This window comes from Ictalurus furcatus, chromosome 12 (genome assembly GCF_023375685.1).
Source record: "Ictalurus furcatus strain D&B chromosome 12, Billie_1.0, whole genome shotgun sequence".
Taxonomy (NCBI): domain Eukaryota; kingdom Metazoa; phylum Chordata; class Actinopteri; order Siluriformes; family Ictaluridae; genus Ictalurus; species Ictalurus furcatus.
Window position 1 is genome coordinate 17,847,638 of NC_071266.1, and position 25,626 is coordinate 17,873,263.

A 25,626-nucleotide genomic window follows, 5' to 3' on the forward strand; every position below is an offset into this window, starting at 1 on the left:
ATTATAAGCCTGTTGGTCTCTCTTTTTTTTCTACCAGATTCCAGTTCACAGTTACCTATCATCCTGAAAGCAAGAACAGTAAGACAGACACTCTCTCTAGAAGGTATGACCCTACATACATTCAAAATAACCAAGTTTCCAAGTGGTTGTAGCCCCCATTCGCTGGGACATCATGGAAGAGATCCAACGGGCACAACAAACAGATCCTCCTCCACCTGAATGCCTACCAACTAAGCAGTACATCCCAAACAGTCTCCAACAACATGTGATCCAATGGGTCCATACATCTCTCAGCTCTGGACATACAGGTATTCAGCAAACAATTACCTTAATACGCAACTCATTTTGGTGATCAGACATAAATATAGATGTGACCTCATATGTCAATTCTTGTCCAGTATATGCTTGAGCGAAAACTCCAGACTCCTGGAACGCCTACCCATTCCTCAGAGAACCTTGTCCTATAAATCAGTAGACTTTGTCACAGATCTATCCAACTTCAACAATTTCGCCACTATTCTTATCATTGACCATTTCTCTAAGACTTGTCATCTTGTTCAACTGAAAGGTCTTTCCACAGCCATGGAAACAGTCACCGCACTGTTGCATCATGTGTTTCAGGTGTATGGATTACCAGAGGACATTGTCATAGACTGGGGCCCTCAGTTCACGTTAAGGGTATGGCAGGCATTTTGCAAACAGTTGGACATTATTGTCAGTTTAACATCAGGCTACCAACCACAGGCTAATGGGCAAGTGGAGAGATTGAATCAGGAGATCAGACATTATCTCAGGTCATACTGTAGTCATGAACAACAGAGGTGGATTGAATTCCTACCATGGGCAGAATATGCCCAAAATTCCTTAACCCATTCATCCACAGGACTTAACCCAGCACACATTGAAAGGGGGTATCAACCTCCAATCTTCCCTTCGTCTGGGAAACCATATACGGTACCAGAGATGGATGACTGGATTAGGATGAGTGAACAGGTGTTGAACAGCGCTCATGTGAGACTCCAATGTGCCATTCATGCTAAAAGGATCCAGGCAGACCACCGGAGGCGTCCCCACCCCAATTACCAGCCAGGCCAGAGGGCACAAGAGACCTGTGTCTACAGCTACCCAGCAGAAGCTCAGTCCCAGGTATTCAGGTGCATTTTGAATCATCAGACAAATAAATCCTGTGACCTATAAACTTGAGCTTCCTGCTAATTACCATTTCTCTCCTTCATTTCATGTATCATTGATGAAACTGGTCCACCCTGAACTTGGCCCCAAAACCACAGGACCTGAACCTCCACCACCCTTGGAGATCCCCATTATACTTGATAAAGGAAATCATGGATTCAAGAAGAAGAGGGGGCCAGGTGGAATATTTATGGACTGGGAGGGCTACAGACCAGAGGAGAGATCCTGGGTAACTGCCAGGGACATCCTGGATACTTCCATTATCCACAATTTCCACCGAACACACCCTGACCGCCCAGCAACCACCAGAGGGAGCCCTCTGAATACTGATAACACTCCATTTTTTTCTACAGTCATGTCTTGTTTGCTATCCATTAAAGAGCCATGCTTTCCAACAACACATTGTCAAGTATTGCCAGTCTAACCTGCCTTACTGAGTGGTTTTTCCATTTCCATTGTGACTGCTTCATGTTATTACCTTTTGCCTGTTTATTGGACTTTAATTTTATTGGATTATTGTTTTGTTCTTGTTTGGCCATTTGGACTGTCTATTTTGATTCTCGAACTTTGCCTGTATTTTTGACCATCCCTTTGCTTGTTGATTTGGATTTATTAAACTTCTACAAATGGATTAAATCCCACCACCAAAACTGAGTTCATTACAGGAATTGAGAATGGATATGTATTTTGATAAAGCACTATTTCAAGGAATGATCTGAACATGTACTGTAACTAGTGCAGTGAAAAAATAGTGGAATTTTCCACGTAAACTAAATGTAGTCAGTCAGCTATGACAAGGATGATGTCCAAAGTCTGCCTATATTTTGTTGCAAGGCTAATGGAGCTGACTAAACATGGGAGTCAGGAAATGTGTCAAATAAAATATTAAAAATTGTGTATACCCACGTAGCAAATGTCTTGGGCCAAATGTGGCCTCAGGGTGGCACTGCTGGCATGCTGCCAGCACTGGCATGTATCATGTCAGCCAAGTGTGGGCTATGTGTGGCAATGATGGCACTGCAAACGTGACAGCAGACAACATTTGGGCATATTTTGGATGGGGGTGTGTGGCCCACCCACATAGCAGATGGTCTTGGACCGAATGTGGCCTCAGGATGGCATTGCTGGCGTGCTGCCGGCACTGGCATGCATCATGTCAGCCAAGTGTGGGCTATGTGTGGTAATGATGGCACTGCAAATGTGACGGCAGACAACATTTGGGCTGATTGTGGATGGGGGGGTGTGGCCCAGATCATTTTAGTGATTGCGGGCCACATTTAGAATCAGATTGCAATTCTGGACAAGAATTTATAGCCCTGCTATGTACAAGCCAAGATATTGTCTCTCTCTTTCACACACACAAGCACAAACACACACTTTTTCATGATTTTAAAATGTGTTGCTCTTTGAATTAGAAAGTATCTTTCATTTACTGATTTATAGGGTCAGTGAAAATAAGGGGTCTCCAGATGAAAAAAAGGATAAATTATTTAAAAAGAACTAGTTCTTTTTAAATAAGTTCTCAGAAATATAATTCAAGAAATTTCCATAAGGCTACTCAACCTGAACAAAACATGAATTTTCATAACAAGATCAAATGTTGTATTAAAAAAATAAATAAATAAATAAAATAAGTAAATAAAATAATCCATCCATCCATCCATCTTCTATACTGCTTATCCTTCCTTCAGGGTCACGGGAAAACCTGGAGCCTATCCCAGGGAGCATCAGGCAAAAGGCGGGGTACACCCTGGACAGGGTGCCAATCCACACACATTCACACACCCTCTCATACACTACAGACATGGCAATCTTCAGGGAGGAAATCCCCAGAGAATGGGCATGCACACACAGGGCAGAGGCAGGAATTGAACCCCCAATGCTGGCAGTGTGAGGCAAACATGCTATCCACTGAGCCACCATGCGCCTGAAGTGTAATTCATGTGTTGTTAAACTGCGGCTTCATGTTAACGTGAAATAAATATGATCTGTATTTTCTCTCCCTCTTGTTCCTGTTTGTGTGAGTGTGCGTGAATGTTCCGGCTTCCAGTTTGGTACACTTCTGGCCCTACTTGTGTTTTCTTTTCGTTATTGTGAATGTTTTTCCTCATTGCATTTTCCTGTTCTTATCGTGTGTTTTTATCTCCTCCTGTTCCAGGTCCACTCCTCACGCTGCCTGTCTGCTCACTCTCGGCTCACTTCCTACCTTGCCTACCCCATGGCACATTGGCTGAGCATCTGACCCTTCTACTGTGGACCACAGTTTGAATCCCGACCTTGACCATTCTATTAAACTCTCTCACATTCATTAATAAAACCTGTTTTCACCTTGGATCCTGGTGTCTGTGTTCTGCATTTTGGTCCCCTTGTCTTTGTGTCTTTAACAATATAATTGGCAGCTAGAATAACACTTTTGTGTCTTTCACACACAAAAAAATTTGCAGTCATTATTTTTTTTTATACTTTCATAGTAAAAAAAGTTTACATTTATGGCATTTGGCAGACACCCTTATCCAGGGCGACTTGCATCTATCTCATTTGGAGTCCAATGTCTTAACCACTGAGCTACCACTGCCACTGAAAACTCAGTTCCCTTTCAAAGGGAACTCAACGTTGCATGAATTTCATGCTGTGGGAAGCGCCCTTGAGCGTGCTCGTTATCTGAAGCTTGTGTAACATCATGCCTATTTGTCAGGCCCCAACAAAGTGCATGTACTAAACTACCTGGATGACAAGTTAATTCTTGCACGGTCCAGGGAACTGGAGATTCAGCATTTAGATGTTGTTCTTGAGGCTAGAAACTGGGGACACTTCCAAATTCTCAGAGCACTGTGGCATCACCGTGTGTCACTGATTACTATGAGGTTTTGTCCTTGGACGAAACCCCCGGCACCTCCCGCACCATTGGGGCTGGACACCATGGTGCACACGTGGCTGAGGTCACATCTCTACACTGTTCGCTCTGCTCCCACAAGACCTAGCAAGAGTTTGCGAAGACCATCTACGTCTGCTGCTTGTCGCACCTTACTGGCCAGCTTGAATATGGTTCTGAGAGATAATATCCCTGCTAGACGGCACTCCTTGGGAGATACCCATCCGCAGGGACCTACTTTCTCAAGTCGGAACGCTGATTTATCACCCTCGGCCGGAACTGTGGAAACTGTGGGTCTTGCCCCTGAGGGGCACCGGCTCATAGATTCTGGTCTCGCAACTGAGGTTGTAGAGACCATGTTGAATGCTAGAGTACCATCCACGAGGAAATTGTATGAGCTCAAGTCATGATAAGTTATTTGGATGGGTTTCACCAAAAAAGCCTCTACTATCATCCAAAAACAAAGTTAAGCGCCTTCAGTTTGCCAAACACTACTGGAACTTCAAATGGGATCAGGTTCTATGGTCAGATGAAACCAAAACAGAGCTTTTTGGCAATAAACACCAGAGGTGTTTTTGGCACACACAGAAAAGTAGCCATATGGAAAGGTACCTCATGTCCATGGTTAAATATGGTGGTGGCTCTTTAATGTTTTGGGGCCTTTTTTCTGCCAAAGGACCTGGACATTTTGTTAGGATACATGGCATCATGGACTCCATCAAATATCAACAGATATTAAATGAAAACCTGACTGCCTCTGCCAGAAAGCTTAAAATGGCAGTGGTTGGATCTTCCAGAGGACAACATCCAAAACATACATCAAAATCACCACACAAATGGTATGCTGACCACAGAATCAAGGTCCTGCCATGGCCAACCCAGTCCCCTGACTTGAAACCCATAGAAAACCTGTGGGGTGAACTGAAGAGGAGAGTCCACCATGGAACTGGAGGGACCTCAAAATTTGAAGGATATGGAGAGATTCTCTACGGAGGAATGGTCTCAGATCCCTTGCCATGTATTCGCCAATCTCATCAGGCATTATAGGAGAAGACTCAGAGCTGTTATCTTGGCAATGGGATGTAGCACAAAGTATTGACTAAAGGGGTGCCAATAGTTGTTGCACACCTACAGTATATTTAACAAAGATTTTTTTTTTGATAAACCTGTGTTTTGTTTGCAATTGTTTGATATCCATTGTCATAATTTCCCCTCGAGCTAGCAGCAGTGTTGCAGCGTGCTCGGAAAACCGAAGTGCAAGCTCATTGCGAAAGCCCATAGCGTGAGCCCGGTGCACGAGCTCTTACTGAACGCACACTTTTTGGTCTTCAGTGACATTGACTTTTTTTACTTTGGACACATGCTTTTGCTATGGTTATGTTCTGTCTCCACCCCGGTTTTGTCATTGGTTGTTTCCCGAATGTGTGGCACCATTGTTTTCAGCTGTCCTGTGTTTAACCCATGATTACATTTGTCATTTAAACCCCTTGTGTCTCTTAGCACATCGCGTAATATTGAGTTATTCTCCTTACCAAGCGGTTGTTCATTGTTTTCGGTTTGATTCATGTTCATTGACTTTGTTCCTCGTTTTTCGTTTTGTGTTTTGCCTTGCCCATTTTATGCCCGTTTGCCGATCGCCTGACCTATTGCCTGTTTTGACCACGCTTCTGTATCATGATTTGGATTTGTCTGCCTGTCACTCGTAAATAAATGTCTTTTACTGCACTTGCATCCATCCAAACCTCCATTACGTAAATTACATGACATCCATTATAACAGAGTATCATCGATACAATGATATTTATTCATAAACTGTTTGTACAAACATTTAAACAGAAATGTTTATTAATTATAATCCAGTAATTTCAGAAAAAATGCTCCTGAGTGTGTAAGTTTACACATAAGAAGGCTAACTAATGTAAACCTCGACTGATCTACATCAAATAAATTACTGCACTTTCATATATGGACAACACTGTCAAGTTTAAATAGCTTGCGTATTTCAGTTACACACACAAACATAGTTAATATTTTGTGAAACCCAGTTGTTTCGTATTAAAGACATTAATTAAGGAAATATTAAATATGAAAAAATAAACAAAGCAAGAGACATACAGTACAGTATATAGATCAGCCATTCAATTAATTAATTACTAATTAATTACTGCATATTGCAGCTTGAGACATACCATTCCGTTTGCCATGGCATCGTCTTTTATTGCTGTGTAACACATTATTAGAGCAAGCATTAAATAACCGATTAGTCGGTCACTTATCGGTTATTTAGTGCTTGGTCTAATAAAGTATTGCACAAAAATAAAAGAAGATGCCATGGCAAACGGAATGGTATGTCTCAAGCTGCAATATGCAGTATGCTCCAGATTTTGGCCTGTTCAAGGGGTTGTTACAATATTAAATAATATTTATTATTATTTACCTTAGACACGATTCAAAATAATTTTCAGTTCTACCTGTGGAAAAGTGTTTTGGTTGTTATTGTTGTTTACTTGTCATTTCAGCACTGTGAGTTTTGCCTTGTATGGAGTTTTGTGGACGTCACCAAATGCAAATCAGATGTGCTATACAAACTCCTGGTAATTTAAGGGTAATAGTATTCCTCAAGATGTAGTATGTATGAGTATGAAGATAATCAGTGTTTCCAAAACCTTTGTAAATCCGGGAGAATGTTTTTATTTGGTTTGGCTTACGCAACCATTTACATACACCTTTACTAAAAGATTGATAAATGAAGCCCAATGTCATTAATGCCATAATTTGCTTTTCATTTGCGCTCACTTTTTCTCTCCCTCTCTCACTTTTACCTCCATGGTGAAGGGATCCATCTTGGATGCATGTCCATTAGCCACACACTGAAAGGTCGCGTTCTGCCCTGCATTCACCTCCACATCCCCGAGCCTGGTGAAGTGTGGCACCTTATCTGTGAAATGTGGGGGGGAAAACACGAATAGTGATGAATAGTCATGAATAGTCATAATGTCTCGAGTAAATAAAAATTCAGCTGATTGTGCAAAGGGACCAGCATCAACAAAGGCAGAACTAAAGTTAAATCTGATTACCCAATCACACATTTGATTGTGTGACATCATTGTTTTTTTTTATTTCTTTGACCGAATGTGCTGCAAATACATTATAAAATATTTTATATCATACAATGGAATGTATGTGCTTTCTGTCGATTTTTGCGCATTAAAACAGGACAAGCAGCAATGAGGTGACCAGATTCGCGACAGTAAAAACATTCACGGACTCACTAGCACTTTTAGGTGCGCTCACAGGAGCTTTCGAGCTGTAGCTGCGATCGGAAATATCATGACGTGGAGGGGAAAATACAGTTTTGTGCGTGAGCACAAACTCATCAGCCAAAACGGCAGCATTAGCGAGCGTAGAGACTTTTTGCTCATTCAAATAAACCACAATTTAGTCAGAAATACGAGTCTTAAATTCTTCAAGCAGGATCAATTCTTTTAACTGATCAAAAGTAACGACCTTATTTGCGGCACACCACTTATCAAATAACGCAGACTTTTCACGTGCGAACTCAACATATGTTCGGCCGGCGGTTTTGGCATGCTTTCAAAATTTCTGCCGATAAGCTTCGGGGACAAGTTCATATGCCCGTAACACAGCTGATTTAACCGTTTTATTTGTTCCAACGTTAGCGCAGAACATACTTCTTGAGCTTTTCCCACAAACTTGCACTGTAGCAATAAAGCCTATTTCTAGGCCACTGCAAAGTGGCAGCAATGCGCTCAAACACAGGGAAATAGGTGTCCACCTCACTTTCCCTAAACATAGGAACTAATCCAATGCATTTACTAGCATCAAAACCAGCAGGACTTACAGACGAGGTGCTACGATGCGCAAGCTCTAACACAGGCGATGACCGATGAACAGGTACAGGAAGCGCAGGTGCAGGAGACACAGGTGAACCGGGAGCTGGCCTATTTCACAGCGCCAACTCTAACTCCAGCTCCTTCAGCTTTATCTCCTTCTTTGTTTCCAGCTCCAGTGTTTGGAACTGCAGTAGCTGAGCCTGATACTGCTGACAACTTAACTCAAGGTCAAGTTTTTTTAGTTGCAGCACAAGCATGGTTTCCTCTAATGGAGAGTCTACTACTGCGGGATCTATGCACGTCGGTTCCTCGGGCTTGGCCCCAGTCTCCGCTACAGCCAGATCCTCGGAACCACTGACTGGTGATGCAACACCCGCCTCGGTAGGCTCAAGCATGACTCGCTGTTTTACCAGCTCCTCGTACAGCAGCTTTTTGATGTCTCGCTTAGTGGCGCTCCGTCTAACCGATATGCTGTAAAAATCCACAAGCAACAACAAATCATCCTTATGGCATCGCTCAAACTGCTCTAACGTGGGACAAATGGTAAACTGATATAGATTAAATTTAGTTGCCATATCTTATAACCTGTACACACACTCCCCACCACAAAGACAAAACCGCCAGACAAACGCACTGGAAGAGAAACGGGACGAAACGAGGGAAAGCACAAAACAGTCCTAAGAGTGTGGGGTTAGTGCATGTACATCAGCACTGTGACAGTTTGCATTCACTTTTTTCAGTTGATTCTGCATTTGAACCTTTTATTCTGGATGGAGTAGTTTCACTCTCTGATACCGATTCGGACCGTAAACCACTCCGTATTCTGAGAGACACCGGAGCCGCTCAGTCCTTTCTGCTGGAAGGTATCCTTCCTTTGTCTGAACACTCTAGCTGTGGTGCAGATGTTCTAGTTCAGAGTATTGAACTTGGTGTAGTGAAGGCCCCATTGCATATGGTTTATCGACCTCAGTTGCCAGTTAAGGGAGTTTCATTTATTTTGGATAATGATTTAGCCGGTGGAAAGGTTTTCCATTTGCCTGTTGTAACAGACACTCCTGTGTTGCATGAGAGCAATGAGCTTTTACGTGAGTTTCCCTTTGTCTTCAGTTCCTGTGTCGTGACACGCGCCCAAGCTCGTAAAATGAAAGGTGCTGTCGATATTTCAGACTCTTATGTGTAGTGATGATCCCTTGTTTGAAAACCAAGATTTATGTTCTAGTCCTGGGGTTCTTCCTGAAGCTAAAACTTCTTCAGTATTTGAAGAAGAGTGTGGTAAATGGGGTGTTGGGCGAGAACAGCTTGTGGCTGCCCAGAAAACGGATAGTTTGCTCTCTCACTGTATGGCTGCTGCTGTAGATAAGGCACAGTTATCTCAATGTTCTACAGCATATTTCTTTGATGGGGATGTATTGATGCGTAAGTGGACACGCCCAAACTCTGAGCATGATTGGAGGTCAGTTTTTCAAGTTGTGCTTCCAAAACCATACCGAACCCAGGTGTTGAGTATTGCCCATGACCATGATCTCGCTGGTCACCTTGGTGTGAGGAAGACATATGACCGTGTGTTAAAGTATTTTTTTTGGCCTGCTATGAGGTCAGATGTTGCCAGGTACTGCCGATCCTGTCATGTGTGTCAGGTTGCAGGGAAATCAAATCAGGTCATTCCCCTTGCTCCACTTCAACCTATACCTTTTATGGGAGAACCTTTTGAAAGAATTTTAATAGATTGTGTAGGTCCCCTTCCTCGAACCAAGTCTGGTAATTCATACCTACTAACTTTGATGTGTGCTGCTACTAGGTACCCTGAAGCTATACCCCTGCGTAGCATAAAGTCCCGTGCTGTCATCAGAGGTCTTGTCAAGTTTTGTACCACTTTTGGTTTGCCAAAATACATCCAGTCAGACCAGGGTTCAAATTTTATGTCTGCTCTGTTCAGGAAGGTTATGACACAACTGAATGTGCGTCATCAGGTTTCTAGAGCTTATCACCCAGAGTCCCAGGGTGCATTAGAACGCTTCCACCAGACATTGAAGTCTATGCTTAGGACCTACTGTTTAGGTCAGGGAAAATATTGGGATGAAGGGATTCCCCTGTTATTATTTGCTACCCGTGATGTGGTACAAGAGTCACTTGGTTTCAGTCCTGCCGAGTGAGTCTTTGGGCACTATGTTCGTGGACCTTTAAAGGTTTTACAGGAAGAGTTCCTGTCTCCAAGTCTGGTGAAACCCCCAACTAGGAATGTCCTAGATTATGTTAGTTCATTTCGTGAGCGCCTACATACTGCTTTTGAGTTAGCCAAAAGTTCTCTGGCATCCTCTCAGGCCTGTATGAAGGCTCGTTTTTATAAAAAGGCTGTGGTGCGTACATTCCAAGCGGGTGACAAGGTTTTGGTTTTACTGCCATTACCTGGCTCTGCTCTCCAGGCTAGGTTCTCAGGTCCTTATGTTATTGAGTCTAAGTTGAGTGATACAGACTATGTTGTGAAAACCCCTGACCGGAAACGAAAGTCTCGTGTGTGCCATGTGAATATGCTCAAGCCTTATATCTCTTGTGCTACCATGGATGTTGGCTCTTCAGTTCCTGTTGTCACGTCAGTAGCTGCTGCCTCTATGATCATGCCGCCATCTGAGTATTCTCCTGAGATGGATAGTCTCAGTTTAGGTAGGGCTTGTTTTCCCTGTGTGCAGTTACCAAACTCTGATTGGCTGGCAAATATCCAGTCTGAACTTGCACATTTTGTTGTGAACTTGACGTTCACTCTTAAGGGAGGGGGTGTTATGTTATTCAATGTATTTCTGTTTGCTCTATGTGCCTTTTGTGTGTCTATGTCGGTGGTGGGCTGTGTTTTCTTTTGTCTCCCCCCCTTCTCTAGGCCACACCTACTGCATGCATACGTTCCGGCTTGCTACTGGACGATCATGTCTTGTCCACGCCTGCTTTGGCCTTGTGCAACAGCATTGGTTGCCTGCACGTTTCCGGAAGAGTACTTAAGCCTCATCAGCCTCCATCTTAGGGCAGATCATTGCCATTGCATTTTGTGAAGAGAGAGAAGTGCTTGTCACCTGTGTATAACTATTTCGCCTGTGCATGACCTTATGCCTGTTTTGACTTTGTTTATGATCTGCCCCATTATGATTCATGTGATACCTTTGTGTATATATGTACATATTACTTTTGTTAATTAACACTAATAGTCATGTCTGTAAATAGTTTTTGGGTTAGCTAGGGAGTGAGGGAAGACAGTGTATTTTTGTTTTCTTTTCTTGTAGGTTAGTTAGTTTTCTTTGGTAAAGTTAGAGGGAACTTTTGTTTATTATTTTGGCCTGGCCGGCTTCTGAAGATTTAAACCACTGTGTATATAAAAGGTGCTCCGTTTGAAGTATAAACTAAACAAATGCAATCTTGGTCTTGCCAACCCTTTTCTTTTTTTTATTTTTGCATGTTGCGGCCCGACCTAGACCAGGTTCGTAACAGGCACTGTTATAACATTAGCCAACTTACTGGATAGCTTAGCTTAAGGTTAAAATTAATTTTGTACAGTGAGGGAAAAAAGTATTTGATCCCCTGCTGATTTTGTACGTTTGCCCACTGACAAAGAAATGATCAGTCTATAATTTTAATGGTAGATTTATTTGACCAGTGAGAGACAGAATAACAACAAAAAAAATCCAGAAAAAACGCATGTCAAAAATGTTATAAATTGATTTGCATTTTAATGAGGGAAATAAGTATTTGACCCCTCTGCAAAACATGACTTAGTACTTGGTGGCAAAACCCTTGTTGGCAATCACAGAGGTCAGACGTTTCTTGTAGTTGACCACCAGGTTTGCACACATCTCAGGAGGGATTTTGTCCCACTCCTCTTTGCAGATCTTCTCCAAGTCATTAAGGTTTCGAGGCTGACGTTTGGCAACTCGAACATTCAGCTCCCTCCACAGATTTTCTATGGGATTAAGGTCTGGAGACTGGCTAGGCCACTCCAGGATCTTAATGTGCTTCTTCTTGAGCCACTCCTTTGTTGCCTTGGCCGTGTGTTTTGGGTCATTGTCATGCTGGAATACCCATCCACGACCCATTTTCAATGCCCTGGCTGAGGGAAGGAGGTTCTCACCCAAGATTTGACGGTACATGGCCCCGTCCATCGTCCCTTTGATGCGGTGAAGTTGTCCTGTCCCCTTAGCAGAAAAACACCCCCAAAGCATAATGTTTCCACCTCCATGTTTGACAGTGGGGATGGTGTTCTTGGGGTCATAGGCGGCATTCCTCCTCCTTGAGGAGTTGAGTTGATGCCAAAGAGCTCCATTTTGGTCTCATCTGACCACAACACTTTCACCCAGTTGTCCTCTGAATCATTCAGATGTTCATTGGCAAACTTCAGACGGGCATGTATATGTGCTTTCTTGAGCAGGGGGACCTTGCGGGCGCTGCAGGAATTCAGTCCTTCACGGCGTAGTGTGTTACCAATTGTTTTCTTGGTGACTATGGTCCCAGCTGCCTTGAGATCATTGACAAGATCCTCCCGTGTAGTTCTGGGCCGATTCCTCACTGTTCTCATGATCATTGCAACTCCACGAGGTGAGATCTTGCATGGAGCCCCAGGCCGAGGGAGATTGACAGTTCTTTTGTGTTTCTTCCATTTGCGAATAATCGCACCAACTGTTGTCACCTTCTCACCAAGCTGCTTGGCAATGGTCTTGTAGCCCATTCCAGACTTGTGTAGGTCTACAATCTTGTCCCTGACATCCTTGGAGAGCTCTTTGGTCTTGGCCATGGTGGAGAGTTTGGAACCTGACTGATTGATTGCTCCTGTGGACAGGTGTCTTTTATACAGGTAACAAGCTGAGATTAGGAGCACTCCCTTTAAGAGTGTGCTCCTAATCTCAGCTCGTTACCTGTATAAAAGATACCTGGGAGCCAGAAATCTTTCTGATTGAGAGGGGGTCAAATACTTATTTCCCTCATTAAAATGCAAATCAATTTATAACATTTTTGACATGCGTTTTTCTGGATTTTTTTGTTGTTATTCTGTCTCTCACTGTTCAAATAAACCTACCATTAAAATTATAGAATGATCATTTCTTTGTCAGTGGGCAAACGTACAAAATCAGCAGGGGATCAAATACTTTTTTCCCTCACTGTAGCTAACCAAGTCTGCTAGCATGGTATCATAGGGATGTGCCTTCTGCTTAATTTATCCATCCATCCATCTTCTATACCGCTTATCCTTCCTTCAGGGTCACGGGGGAAACCTGGAGCCTATCCCAGGGAGCATCGGGCACAAGGCGGGGTACACCCTGGACAGGGTGCCAATCCATCACAGGGCACACTCACATACACATTCATACACCCATTCATACACTACGGACACTTTGGACATGCCAATCAGCCTACCATGCATGTCTTTGGACTGGTGGAGGAAACCGGAGTACCCGGAGGAAACCCCTGCAGCACGGGGAGAACATGCAAACTCTACACACACAGGTCCACGGTGGGAATCGAACCCACGACCCTGGAGGTGTGAGGCGAACGTGCTAACCACTACTGCTTAATTTAATATTCAAATATCTGAAACAGTTAAAGAATGGATATTTGGGTAACCACTTGGATGTGAGCCATTCTACCGAATGGGTGCCATTTCTGTCCCCAGCACATTATATGTATAAATGTGCATGAAAATTAAGTGTCCTGCAATCTATCTGCACATTTAAAATATATAATTTGAAACATTAATAAAAATGTCTGGGTTACACATGTATCCCTGTTCCCTGAGAAAGGAACAAGATATTCCGTGAGCTTCATGCTGTGGGAGCGCCTTCACGTGCAACAGGGTTGAAGTCTGTGGAAAATCATGCCTATTTTTAGGCCTGTTGTGGTCAGGTGACGTGGAATTTCATGTTCGTGTGACTACAAAATGGCAGCTGCAAACCATGTCATCAGCTTCTCTTTGTCTGAAGCAAAGACGCAATTCACAGGCATACCACAGAATGACAAAGCTCCACAATGGCTCGTTCCCTTTTGAGGGAATGCCTAACCCAGACATTCCCTTTCAAAGGGAACTTAACATTGTGTGAGCTTCACGCTGTGGGAATGAGCATACCCACTCCTTCATACTGAGGGAATGGCCTGTCCAAAAAGGTCCAAGCCTGAAGGTCACTGCAAGACCCTCGAACCCAGGGTGGAATCCATGTCCAAACTGTAATACCGACTTAATATGTGTGGCGTAGACCACCCCGCTGCAGCACACACATCATATAAGGGTACCCGTTTGGATAAAGCCTTCAAGGAGGCAACCCCCCTAGTAGAATGAACCATTATGCCCAGAGGCATAGACAGTGCACCTAACAAGCAATAGAGATTGTCTCCACTATCCAATTAGAGATGCGCTTCTTTGAAACAGCATCACCTCTACTGTTGCCGCCAAAGCAGACCAGCAGCTGCTCCGACTTACGCCACTGGCCGGAGCAGTGGACGTAAGTACAGAGAGCCCTTACTGGACACAGAAGGTGCATCCTCTCTTGTTCCGGTGTGAGGAACGGAGGAGGACAGAAAGCCTGCAACACCACAGGCTGGGCAGCCGATGCAGGCACTTTAGGAATATAATCTGGCCTAGGATACAGGAAGACCTTGGCTTATCCAGGGGCAAAGTCAAGGCAGGAAGGGGCAAGAGAGAGATCTTGTAGATCTCCTACTTGCCTGAGATATGTCAGGGCCAGCAGAAGAGCTACCTTTAGAGTCAGAAGCTTCTCAGAGGCTGACTCTAAAGGCTCAAATGGGGCACCTGACAGACCTTCCAGGACCACAGAAATGTTCCAGGAAGGTATGCGTGGCCTGCAGATGGGCCTCAGCTGCCTGACACCAGGCAAGAACCTCAAAGTTAGAGGATGTTGCCCCACAGAGGCTCCATCAACAGGGGTGTGGCTGGCCGAGATGGCGGCCACGTAAACCCTGATTGTAGAAGGAGCCAACTCTGCTGAGAAACATCCTTGTAAGAACTCCAGGACTGTAGCTATTGCGCAGTTCACTGGGTCTAGCTGACGTTCCTCACACCACAAGACAAAAAGCCGCCATTTGAGTGCATACAATTTCCTCGTGGATGGTGCTCTAGTGTTCAACGTGGTCTCTACAACCTCAGTTGTGAGACCAGAATCTATGAGCTGGTGCCGCTCAGGGGCCAGACCCACAGTTTCCAAAGTTCCGGCCGAGGGTGATAAATCAGCCCTCTGGCTTGAGACAGTAGATCCCTGTGGTTGGAAATCTCCAAAGGAGTTTCATCTAGCAGGGATATTATCTCCGAGAACCATATTCAAGCTGGCCAATAAGGTGCTACTAGCAGCAGATGTAGACGGTCTTGGCGAATTCTCGCTAGAAATTGTGGGAGCAGAGCGATTGAGGGAAAAGCATATAGACGTGACCTCGGCCACATGTGCACCATGGCATCCAGCCCCACTGGTGCGGGAGGACTGAGGGCGAACCACAGTGGGCAGTGTGTTGTCTCCTCTGAGGCGAACACATCCTCTTCTGCTTGTCGGAACCTTATGGACTCCACCACTTGTGGATGTAGCCTCCAACCTCCGGGCCTCAGCCCGTGCCTCGACAGGATGTCTGACCCCACATTCCAGCTGCCGGGAATGTACATTGCACTCACTGAAAAGAACTTTCCCTCTGCCCAGAGAAGGATTAGTTGCACCTGCCTGAACAGGGGGCGTGAACGTAACCCTCCCTGGTGGTTGATATATGAGACAACCGCTGTGTTGTCTGTCACAAATAACACATGGTGACCTCTTAATTGAGGAAGAAAGAACTTCAGTGCTAGGAATACGGCCTGCATCTCTAGGCGATTTATGTGCCACTCCGGAATGAGGGCCGCTCCAAAGACTGTGAGCTGGACAGCCATCTAAGACTGCACCCCAGCCCGTGAGGGAGGTGTCTGTCATTACCGTCTTGTGATAAGGAGACACCCCTAGAGTGTGACCCGAGGATAGAAACTGGGGACACCTCCAAATACTCAGAGCATGTAGGCATTGCCGCATGACATTGATTACTCTCAGAGATTTCATACTCAGACGAAACCCCCAACTTTTCAGCCACCACTGAAACTGTCTCATGTGCAATAGGCCCAAGGGTGTGACGTTGGCTGCTGCTGCCATAAGGCCCAACAGTTTCTTGTAGAGACTGGAGGGGATGCCCAGACCCAGCTTTATCTTGCTCAATGTTGATAGTATCGATCTTACGCATGTTGAGGATAGAAACGCCCTCATCATAGTAGAACCCCATATAACCCCTAGAAAAATTGTCCTCTGCACTGGAGAAAGCATACTTTTCTTGAGGTTCAACCTGAGCCCCAAGCTCCACATGTGGGTGAGTACAACATCTCGATGTTGAAGCGCCAGTTCCCTGGACCGTGTTAGAATTAATCAGTCATCCAGGCAGTTTAGTACACAGATGCCCTGGAGTCGCAAGGGAGCCAGAGCAGCATCTATGCACTTTGTGAAAGTGCGAGGGGATAAAGCTAGCCCAAAGAAAAGAACCCAGTATTGGTATGCATTGTCTCCAAACGCAAACCTCAGGAAATTCCTGTGACTGGGCAATATTCCTATGTGGAAATATGCATTTTTAAGGTCTATCATCACAAACCAGACCTCCAACTGAATCTCAAACTGGCACAATAAGTTTGAGCTTCAGCATCTTGAACCTGTATGTCCGAAGAGTACGGTTCAGATGAAGCAGATCTAAAATTGGCCACATACTCCCATTTTTTTTGCGGACCAGGTAATAATGGCTGTAAAAACCTCCCTCCCTTAGGGAACGGGGTACATGTTCTATGGCCCCTTTGTCCAAGAGGGATCTTACTTCTTGCGCTAACGCTGGCTCTCTGCGGTGGGAGGCGGGGCACCACACTCGCCTTCTGTGCTGCCCTCACACTAGCTCCACTCATGGATGCCCAGGAGAACTCGACACGACAGGGAAGGAACTGGCTGAACTCTGTCATTTGTTGTTTTGCCTCGCAAAACCTGTCGGCCATGGCATTAACCGCGCCGGCAAACAGGCCGGAAGGTTTAACAGGGGCGTCCAGCAAGGTGACCTTATCTTTGTCCCCCATCCCTGAGAAGTTGAGCCATAGGTGCCTCTCCGCCACAACCAAGCTACCCATTGAACGGCCAATATGACAGGCCATTTGCTTGGTCACCTGGAGACACAAATCTGTGGCACGACGCAGCTCTGCCACTGCCTCGGGCCCAATTCCCTCCCAAGTATCTAGCTCACTCAGCAGGTCTGCTTGGTAGGACTGCAACACTGCCATTGTATGCGGTGACCCACAAGCAAGACCCACTGGTGCATAGGTTTTGCCCACCAACACCGAGGTGGCCTTCCATGGCTCCGCTAAAAAACTTCCACGGCATCGTTAAATAGCTGTGCTGCTCACTCCCCATGACGGCTGAGTAATCAGACGTCGTGGGGTTATAAACATGGCTAGAATATGGTTTTCCCCAGAAGCGTGATATCTCATCATAAACTTCTGGGGAAAAGGGGAGTTTTCTGTGGTGTGAGGGAGATTTATATTTATTTTCACTGGAGAGGAAGCGCTCATCCAGCCTGCTACGAGCCACTTTCTCTTCCTTGGGCCAGTCTATATTCAGCTTTTCAACTGCCCTAGTAATCACCTCAAGCAGCTCTTTATATGTTTGAGAGCTGCTCTTGGTTTTTGGTGCAAGGCTCCCCCTACTGACTCCTCAGAGTCAGTGAGGGTGTTTTGGCTTTCCACAGGGGAAGGAGTCGCCGCGACGTGAGCTCCAAAGTCAGGTGGAGAGCCGGACCCGGAAGACAGAGCAAGAGATAGAGCCGCACTCGTCTCCGGCTCCTCTTCCAAATCCATACGAGATCCCCAGGACCTGAGCAACCAGACGGTCTAGATCCGCGAGGCTCTGAAACCCATCTCCCTTCGGATGAGAAGAGAGCGAGTCGTGAGCAGAGCTGCCTTATTGTAAAACGTTCACAATGCTCACAGTTCGACCCCCGACTGCCGTGTCATGCTCCATCCCTAAACACTTCACACAGAAAGCCTGTCCATCTCCCCCCGTGATGAAATGGGAGCAAGGCGTAACACACTTTCTGAATTCTCTCTTGCTCAATCTTTCTTTCTCTTTTTTTTTCTTTTTAAAAAAGGGATAGAAAAGTTCGCAGATTTTGAGAAAATATAGAGGAGAAATTAAGCATCTTTTTGTTTTGTTACACAAAAAACCGAGGTGCACTCTCGCTGAAGATAATAAGAGGCGGTTCACAGATGCCATATATATATATGCAACATGCTTAATTGCCACGTCACCTGATCATGGCAAGCCTATAAATAGAGGCATGATTTTACACAAGCTTCAGATGCCAGTTGCACTCATGAAGGCGCTCCCATAGTGTTATGCTAAACGTAACTTGGAGTTCCCTTTGAAAGGGAACTAGTTGAATTGGCAAAATTGCAACTGCACAAAATTGTTTTGCATGGTCTTTTGCAGTGATCTGTGTTGGTAAATGTGACCTTTCAGCTGTACTCAAGTTCAACGCACGTGAATCGAAGAGGGCTGTAAACGTGTTCTGATGATATCACATGACGTGTCTTTGCCCAAATCTGCAGAAAATCTGTGGTAATTAAAAAAAATTGCAAGCTACTCCGAATATTGTGGAGTTTGATTGATTTTGTGTTAATTCCTGTGATTGCAAAACCACTAAATCCTGGAGGGACTGCAAGATTTGTCATTTTGACTGATCTCTAAATACTGTATTAACGTTAAACTTGAACGTTTATCCTTCCAATTATTATATCATAACAAGTGGATTCCCGTTGAACTTTTACTCCACAATTGTCCTTGTTTCCTCGGAGTTTTACAGAATAGCAATGAATGTTATTGGAAATCTTTTTGTCCCCTGAGAATACCCCACCACCCGCTCACTGACTTTATGTGGATGTAGGGCATAAATATCTGAATAATTATTTCAGCATTTGAATACTTGTGCATCAAATTCTTCACCATGTAGTAGAATAACTGTGCATAATTATTCAATATACTATTAGACACATAATTTCATTGTGCAATTTAAACCAATAGCCTTGTTTGCCAATAAGTTAGCTAGCATAAGGCTAATACCAAATAATTATTAGAATTTAGAAATTCACTCCTACACTTAAGCCTAAGAAGCAAGAGTACACACCTTCCACTGTACCTCATTGAAAATACCTGATTCAACTCATCATCTAATTAAGTTTTAATTAATAATCAAATATCCCTAGCTATAAGAAACATCTCAATAATAGTTGATTGAGGCACAGATATTGAGGATAAACCACATGTGGTAATATGGCTCAAGAACTGAGCCAAGTCAATGAAATTTGTAGCTCTTTATTTATTTTGAATTTTTTTCAAATGTGTTTAAAGGCTTGAAACTCAAACAGTAACTGTCAACCATTGACCTATGATATTTGCTAAAATCTAGTATAGAGTGTCTAGACATATCTCACCTACATTTTTCAGCCTGATGCCATACGAGAATCATTTTAAGTTGCACAAATAACCTTTTACTCTCAAGTTCTTTAGAGGACCATCTGTGTGCTTTAAAGAACCCAGAAATGCCACAAGGAACCATATTATCATAAGTTCTCTAAAAACCCTTAGTTAGTGCTTTAAGGAACAAAAGTAAAGTTCTTAAGAGTGATGCCAGGAGAACCTTTTCCAGTCCCACAAAGAATTTTATAGGGCTCACTTTAGCCTGTTAAGGGATGATACCTTTAAGAACCAATACACTGCTCTGAAGAATCTAAAATGAACCATAAAGAACTCCTTTAATCTCCAAAGAACCATATAGCTCAACTGAAGAACCTTGACAAAAAGAAGGTTCGTTGCAGAACCTATGGGGCTGTAAAGAACCATTAAATAACCTCTTTTCCTTTCAAATACAGACACTTTCATATCTGCAACAATGTAATATTACTGTGTAGCAATTGTTTTTTATTTTCTTTTTATCTTCACACATTGTTATGTCTGACTCATTCCTTTCAGGCTCTAATGTCCGCTCTGCTTTTTACAATTATAAGCTCACAGAGCTGTTGTTTCAGAGAGAAATAAAATGGCTTTGTCTTTTTTTAAATCTCTTACAAAATGTCTCAAATTGCCTTCCATTTTGATTAACTGACTGATTGATTAATAGTTTTCAACCTCAATTTTAAAGCCTTTAATTCTAACAGCAACTTTCATGCAGTTCTGTGAACAACTCGAAAGATATAATTGTTGACGTTTACATCCGCAATTGCTCAAATCTGGAAATGGGGTCATAATAAGCACCCCACATACAGATTGATTAGATTAGAATAAAATGACTTCATTGAAAAAAAAAATGGCCTTACTGAATGCACACAATGCTATCTCAATTTGTTCTGCATCAGTACCCTGCCAAGTTCCATATCAAATCTGCCATTGTATCGAATTATATTGCCTGTTAATAGCTTATTTTCTGCTGCATTCAGACCTCTTTCAGACTTTATTAACATACCTTCCATGAACTATTAGAATGTTTTATGACAATTTATTACTCCATTTAGCACTATGTGTTGCAGAGCAGCTCAAATATACCTCCCTCACATTAATAGTGGAGCATTAAATAGAAGACCTTGTGTGCACTAGGATTTGTCCAGGCTGTGGTTGAGTTATAGATGGAATTTGTGCCAATTGTAAAAACCCTACAGGAAGGCATAACAATAGACACTTTCTCCAAATATTAATTCATTCCTTCATTCATTTTTCTTCAGTAACAGCTTTATCCTGTTTAGGGCTGCAGTGGGTCCACAGCCAATCCTGAGAACACTGGGGGTGAAGCACACTGGGGGTGACCCTGATGGGTCTCCTAATATTCAAGTTTCACTAAATTGTTCACAATACAAATACATTGTATTGTATTGTACTGTATTGTATTGTGATAATAAAAGCCAATTAGATGCCAAAAAATAGAAAACAAACCCAAGTATAATTTCAACAATGATGAACAGAAGAATTAATTGTGTTTTAGCAAGTTTATTGCAAGGTTTCAGTGGAAAATGCACACGGTTGTATTTTGAGTTACACATCCCCTTCAGATGCCTTGTAGTCTAACACAATTTAGTTATCCAACTTACAAAGTTAAATCAATAATACATTGTGATCATACATTGACTGACTGCTATCTAGAAAGCTCCCCTGTACCCTCCAACCCCAGGGCTCTTTCATTCTTTCATTTAAGTGTTACAGCAGCTCTTTTCTCTTCTTCTACAAGGACCTTGCCAATACCGGATCATGTTTATTTGTCCTTTCAAGATCTTGAATGGTTCAATTTGTTGAGCACTTGAATTAGCAGTGTAGTGCTTATAAATCATTCTTATTTGCCCCTTCCTGACATCCCAGCACTGTCTCAGGTTCTCAAAATGATCCTTCTTATTTCTCCTAGAAATGTAGAAATGCTCCCTGTTCAAAATAAACTGCATCCTGCAATAGAGTTTTACCTTAGAATGCCATGAATGTCTGCTTGTTACGAAACGGGAGCAGGGGCAGAAGCAAGCGCAGATCAGCGTCTTTATTTTCAAACAGCAGTCAAAACACAAAAAAGTGGTCTATGCTGGACAAGATCATCTAGGTTAAACATAAACTAAAGTCGAGGCATGGAACGAGAGCAGGACACGAAAACAAGACCGCTTAGCATGCGTAACGCATTCACCATTACATTCAGGTATTCAAATAATACTGCGTGAAGTACAAAGTAACACGAGGGCTTTAAATAGCAAACATAACCAAGCTAGAACACAGACAGCTGGGGCAAATAACGACACACCCTCGAACATCAACCAATGCTTAAACAGGAGGAGAACCAAAACCAAAACAAAGGCACCTGTCCATATGCAACAGTTCAGTCTCGTGCACGCGTGCTCTCTACAGCCGCCCGTGCATGTCGACGCCGCAGTGCCATCTGCCGGCGAGAGCGTGACACTGCTGGAAAAATAATACATGCTTAGTGTGGAAAAAAAAAAATCAGTCCTTCCAGGATTTCGTGACTTTGCAATTGCAGAAACCAAAGCAAAATCAAGGAAACGCTACAATATTCAGAGGAGCTTGCAATGCTTCACAATTACCACAGATTTTCTGTAGATTTGGGCAAAGACGCATCATATGACATCATCACAAAGCGCATTCAGCCAAAGCCCTCTTTGATTCACTTGCGTCAAACATGAGTACAGCTAAAAGGTCTCATTTACCAACAAACATCACTCCGAAAAACTATGCTAAACTATTTAATTCGATTGCAATTTCACCAATTCGAGTAGTTTCCCACAAAAATGCAAAAAAACACAAATTTTGAAAAACTTCTATTTTAGAAAATCAAGCATTTTTGACGGCAACAATCACGAAAAAACTCAGCAAAGTCCTGTATGGACTGATAAATCCTAGTTAGAATTTGGTCAAATATCTTAATGATTCTTCTGCAAAAATGTTTGGACAAATAATTTTGCTCTAACTGAGCATGAACTCAAGACTAATCCATGTGTAATTTCTGATGAAAGTATTTTTATCTCTCCACACTTCCACTCTTTCAGGAGTTAAGACAGACATGCCTGCACTTGACTTGGCACCATGACTGACAGCTTGCATTTCTTGGTGAAAAACTATTGTATTTATTTTAATATATGATCAATTAACATTTATATTCATCATCTAGTAAGGCGTGACTGTCCCTTCCACTATTAACATAAAGAAAACAACTCTTAGATCTTCTAGAGAAAGTGAAAAGGAAATTAAAAAGTAGAACAGTACCTGAGAGAGAAGACATCATGTGATACAGTACATGGCTGATTACTCAGATCTTTCAATTTTGTACTATTGTGACATGTTTCTTTAAGTGAAAGCACATATTTTCAAGTCATTTTTAAAAGCAGTTAGAGATTTTAATAACCTATAATATTTTATTATTTGTTCTGTTTATAATGCTCATCCTTTTTGGTGATTTCCCAGGATTTATTCATTATTTCTGCTCATATTATAGCCCTACTTGATTCTTATGTCTTTTGTTATCTTTTCAATTTCCTTGGGAAGCATTTTCAGCTGCATTTTATGTACAAAAGTTGCTGTTATAAATAAAGCTCTTTATTATTATCAGGAAAGAAATCTTTAATATCAATCTGTTTGCCAAAAACTATTGTATAGGGGTATGATCCAGCTGAGAACCCCCTTAGAAAACAGCTTCAAAGGTGACAAAAGAATCCCCTTGTGAAATGTCAATGTTATTATAATTAAGAGGACTGTCTTGGCAGCTAGGCTTGCTCCCATCAGAAAATTCCTAATCTTCTCTAAACTGAGGGTTATCTAAATTGCCATCCCAAAACTTTTTTTTTTTATTTTTTTTTATTTCACACAGAACATTCAGCATTACCCTTTTGCTCTGCACCACAGCACATGCTAGGCACTGCACGCTTTGCACTCTACATTTATCATATCCTCAGCTGTTCGGTCTCCACTCCTGTTCTCATTGAAACTCCCAGCTTAGAGCCTACACATTTTCTACAGCATTTTCTACCTCCTGTCTCCTGTAAAGGCAGGCAAGCTCTAGTGCACAAGGGCCAAGCTAATCAGGCTCATAGCCCATCTATGCCAGCTGGTAAATTGCTCAATAAATGTTTGAGATTTTCAAATTGCCTCACTGTTATGTTGTTGTCTTAAAAACAACATGCCTATTGTGTAGCATTAGTAGCATTAATTCAGAAATTGTTTCCTTTCCATCAGCACTTACCAGCTGGCAAACAAGGTCTATCAGCTTGACCAGCTCGGCCTGTGCTTTGGCAGCTGGTAGCTGGACCAAGCTGGATTTTTCAGCAAGGCAGTTCTAGCCCACATTTACAATACCACTTTCATCTGACTAACATAACACTATGGAATAACAGCATGCAAGTAAATAATTTGATTTTAATTACCTTGATATAAAAACACAGCACAAACAACTCATTTTGTTTAAACTGCTGTAAATCAGCAGCAATATGAATGAAATGTAACTAAAGTATAGCACAAAGAAATCTGGAAAAGATTTTTTCATCTGCAAAAAAGAAACACCTATGTCAGGATGTTATTCATCGACTACAGCTCACCATTCAACAGTTTGTTGTGCCCTCTAGCGGAATAGTTTAGGCCTGGGCAATTCCATCTGCACCTAGTTAGTTGACTTTTTGACCAACAGGCGGCAGACAGTGAGGATTGGAAACAAATAAAATATCATCCACACTGATTCTGAGCATGGAAACTCTAAAGGGGTGCTGGCTTAGCCTCTGTTATACAACCTGTTTACCCACGACTGTGTGGCCAAATGATAAAAATTGTAGAGGATACCATGGTGATTGGACTCGGACACAATAATGACGAGACCGTCTACAGGATGGTAATAAATTATCTTTTTGTATGGTGTGTGAACAACAACCTCACCCTGAATGTCACCAAGACCAAAGAGCTCAAATAGACACTTACTCTCCCATCCACATCAACAGTTCACCCATGGAAATTGTCAACAGCTTCAAATTCCTGGCCATGTAGCTGTCAGACTCACTTTCCCAGTCCTTGACCACCTGCAGTATCATCAGAAAAGTACAACAATGTGTTCTTTCTGAGGTGACTCAAAACCTTTGTAATAAACATCACCACTCTGATTGACTTCTGTCACTGCACCAAGTGCACTGAAAGTAAAACTGACCAGATGCATCACAGTGCGGTTTGGCAAGACTTCAGGCCTCTATAAAAGACAGTTAAAACAGCTTCCAAAATCATCAGTCTGAGCTTCCATCACTTCAGCACATCTTAACCAATAGAAGTTGGACATGGGCTCAGTCCATCATCTTGGATGCTATGCACCCAGCACATGCTCCCCTCTCCCCTCAAATGCCTCTGAAGAATCAAGGCAACCAACATTTACCTCAAAAACACCTTTTTCCCGCAGGACTTCTCATTCTCCACAGCTGAGAATAATTACCATCCCCCTGCTATTTCTCTCCACTACCATACTACATTTTATTATTTCATGCACTTTATACTTTCATACTGCAAAATGTTGTGCTGAAATTTGTTATTATGTCCACCCCCTCCTTTGACGGCATACAATGTTTATTATTATTTTTACTTCTTTAGAGTGTATTAATGGGGGAATGGTGGCTTAGTTTTTAGCATGTTTGCCTCGCAGCTCCAGGATTGGGGGTTCGATTCCTGCCTCCGCCCTGCATGCGCATAGTTTGCATGTTCTCCCCGTGCTTCATGGGGTTCCTCCGGGTACTCCGGTTTCCTCCTTCAGTCCAAAGACATGTGTTGTAGGCTGATTGGCATCTCTAAATTGTCTGTAAGGTATGAGTGTGTGGGCGATTGTGCCCTGCGATGGACTGGCACCCCATCCAGGGTGTCCCCTACCTTGTGTCCCGAGTCCTTTGGGATAGTGTCCCTGTGACCCTGTGTAGGATAAACAGTACAGAAAATGGATGGATGGATAGAGTGTATTAATAATTTTGCACTCTCTGTGTTCAGTGTTTATAGTTTGTTATTCTTTTGTATTAATTAAGAGTTTATTAATAAGTTTTGCACTGTGTCTTTGTAGAAGTGTGCAACGCTAGCACAAGAATTTCATTATACTGTATATACAGTAGATGATTATAGTACTCTTGCATGCATGAGTATG

General features: G+C 42.9%; 1 protein-coding gene across 1 annotated transcript in view; it reads right to left on the reverse strand.

Annotated features, from left to right (window-relative positions):
• ptprua (protein tyrosine phosphatase receptor type Ua) overlaps positions 1-25,626 on the reverse strand; it is a 92,448-nt gene that overhangs the window by 27,079 nt on the left and 39,743 nt on the right. Inside the window, exon 5 of the mRNA XM_053638136.1 lies at positions 6,886-7,001. Within this exon, the coding sequence (XP_053494111.1) occupies positions 6,886-7,001 (116 nt within the window). The remainder of the gene's footprint in view (positions 1-6,885; positions 7,002-25,626) is intronic.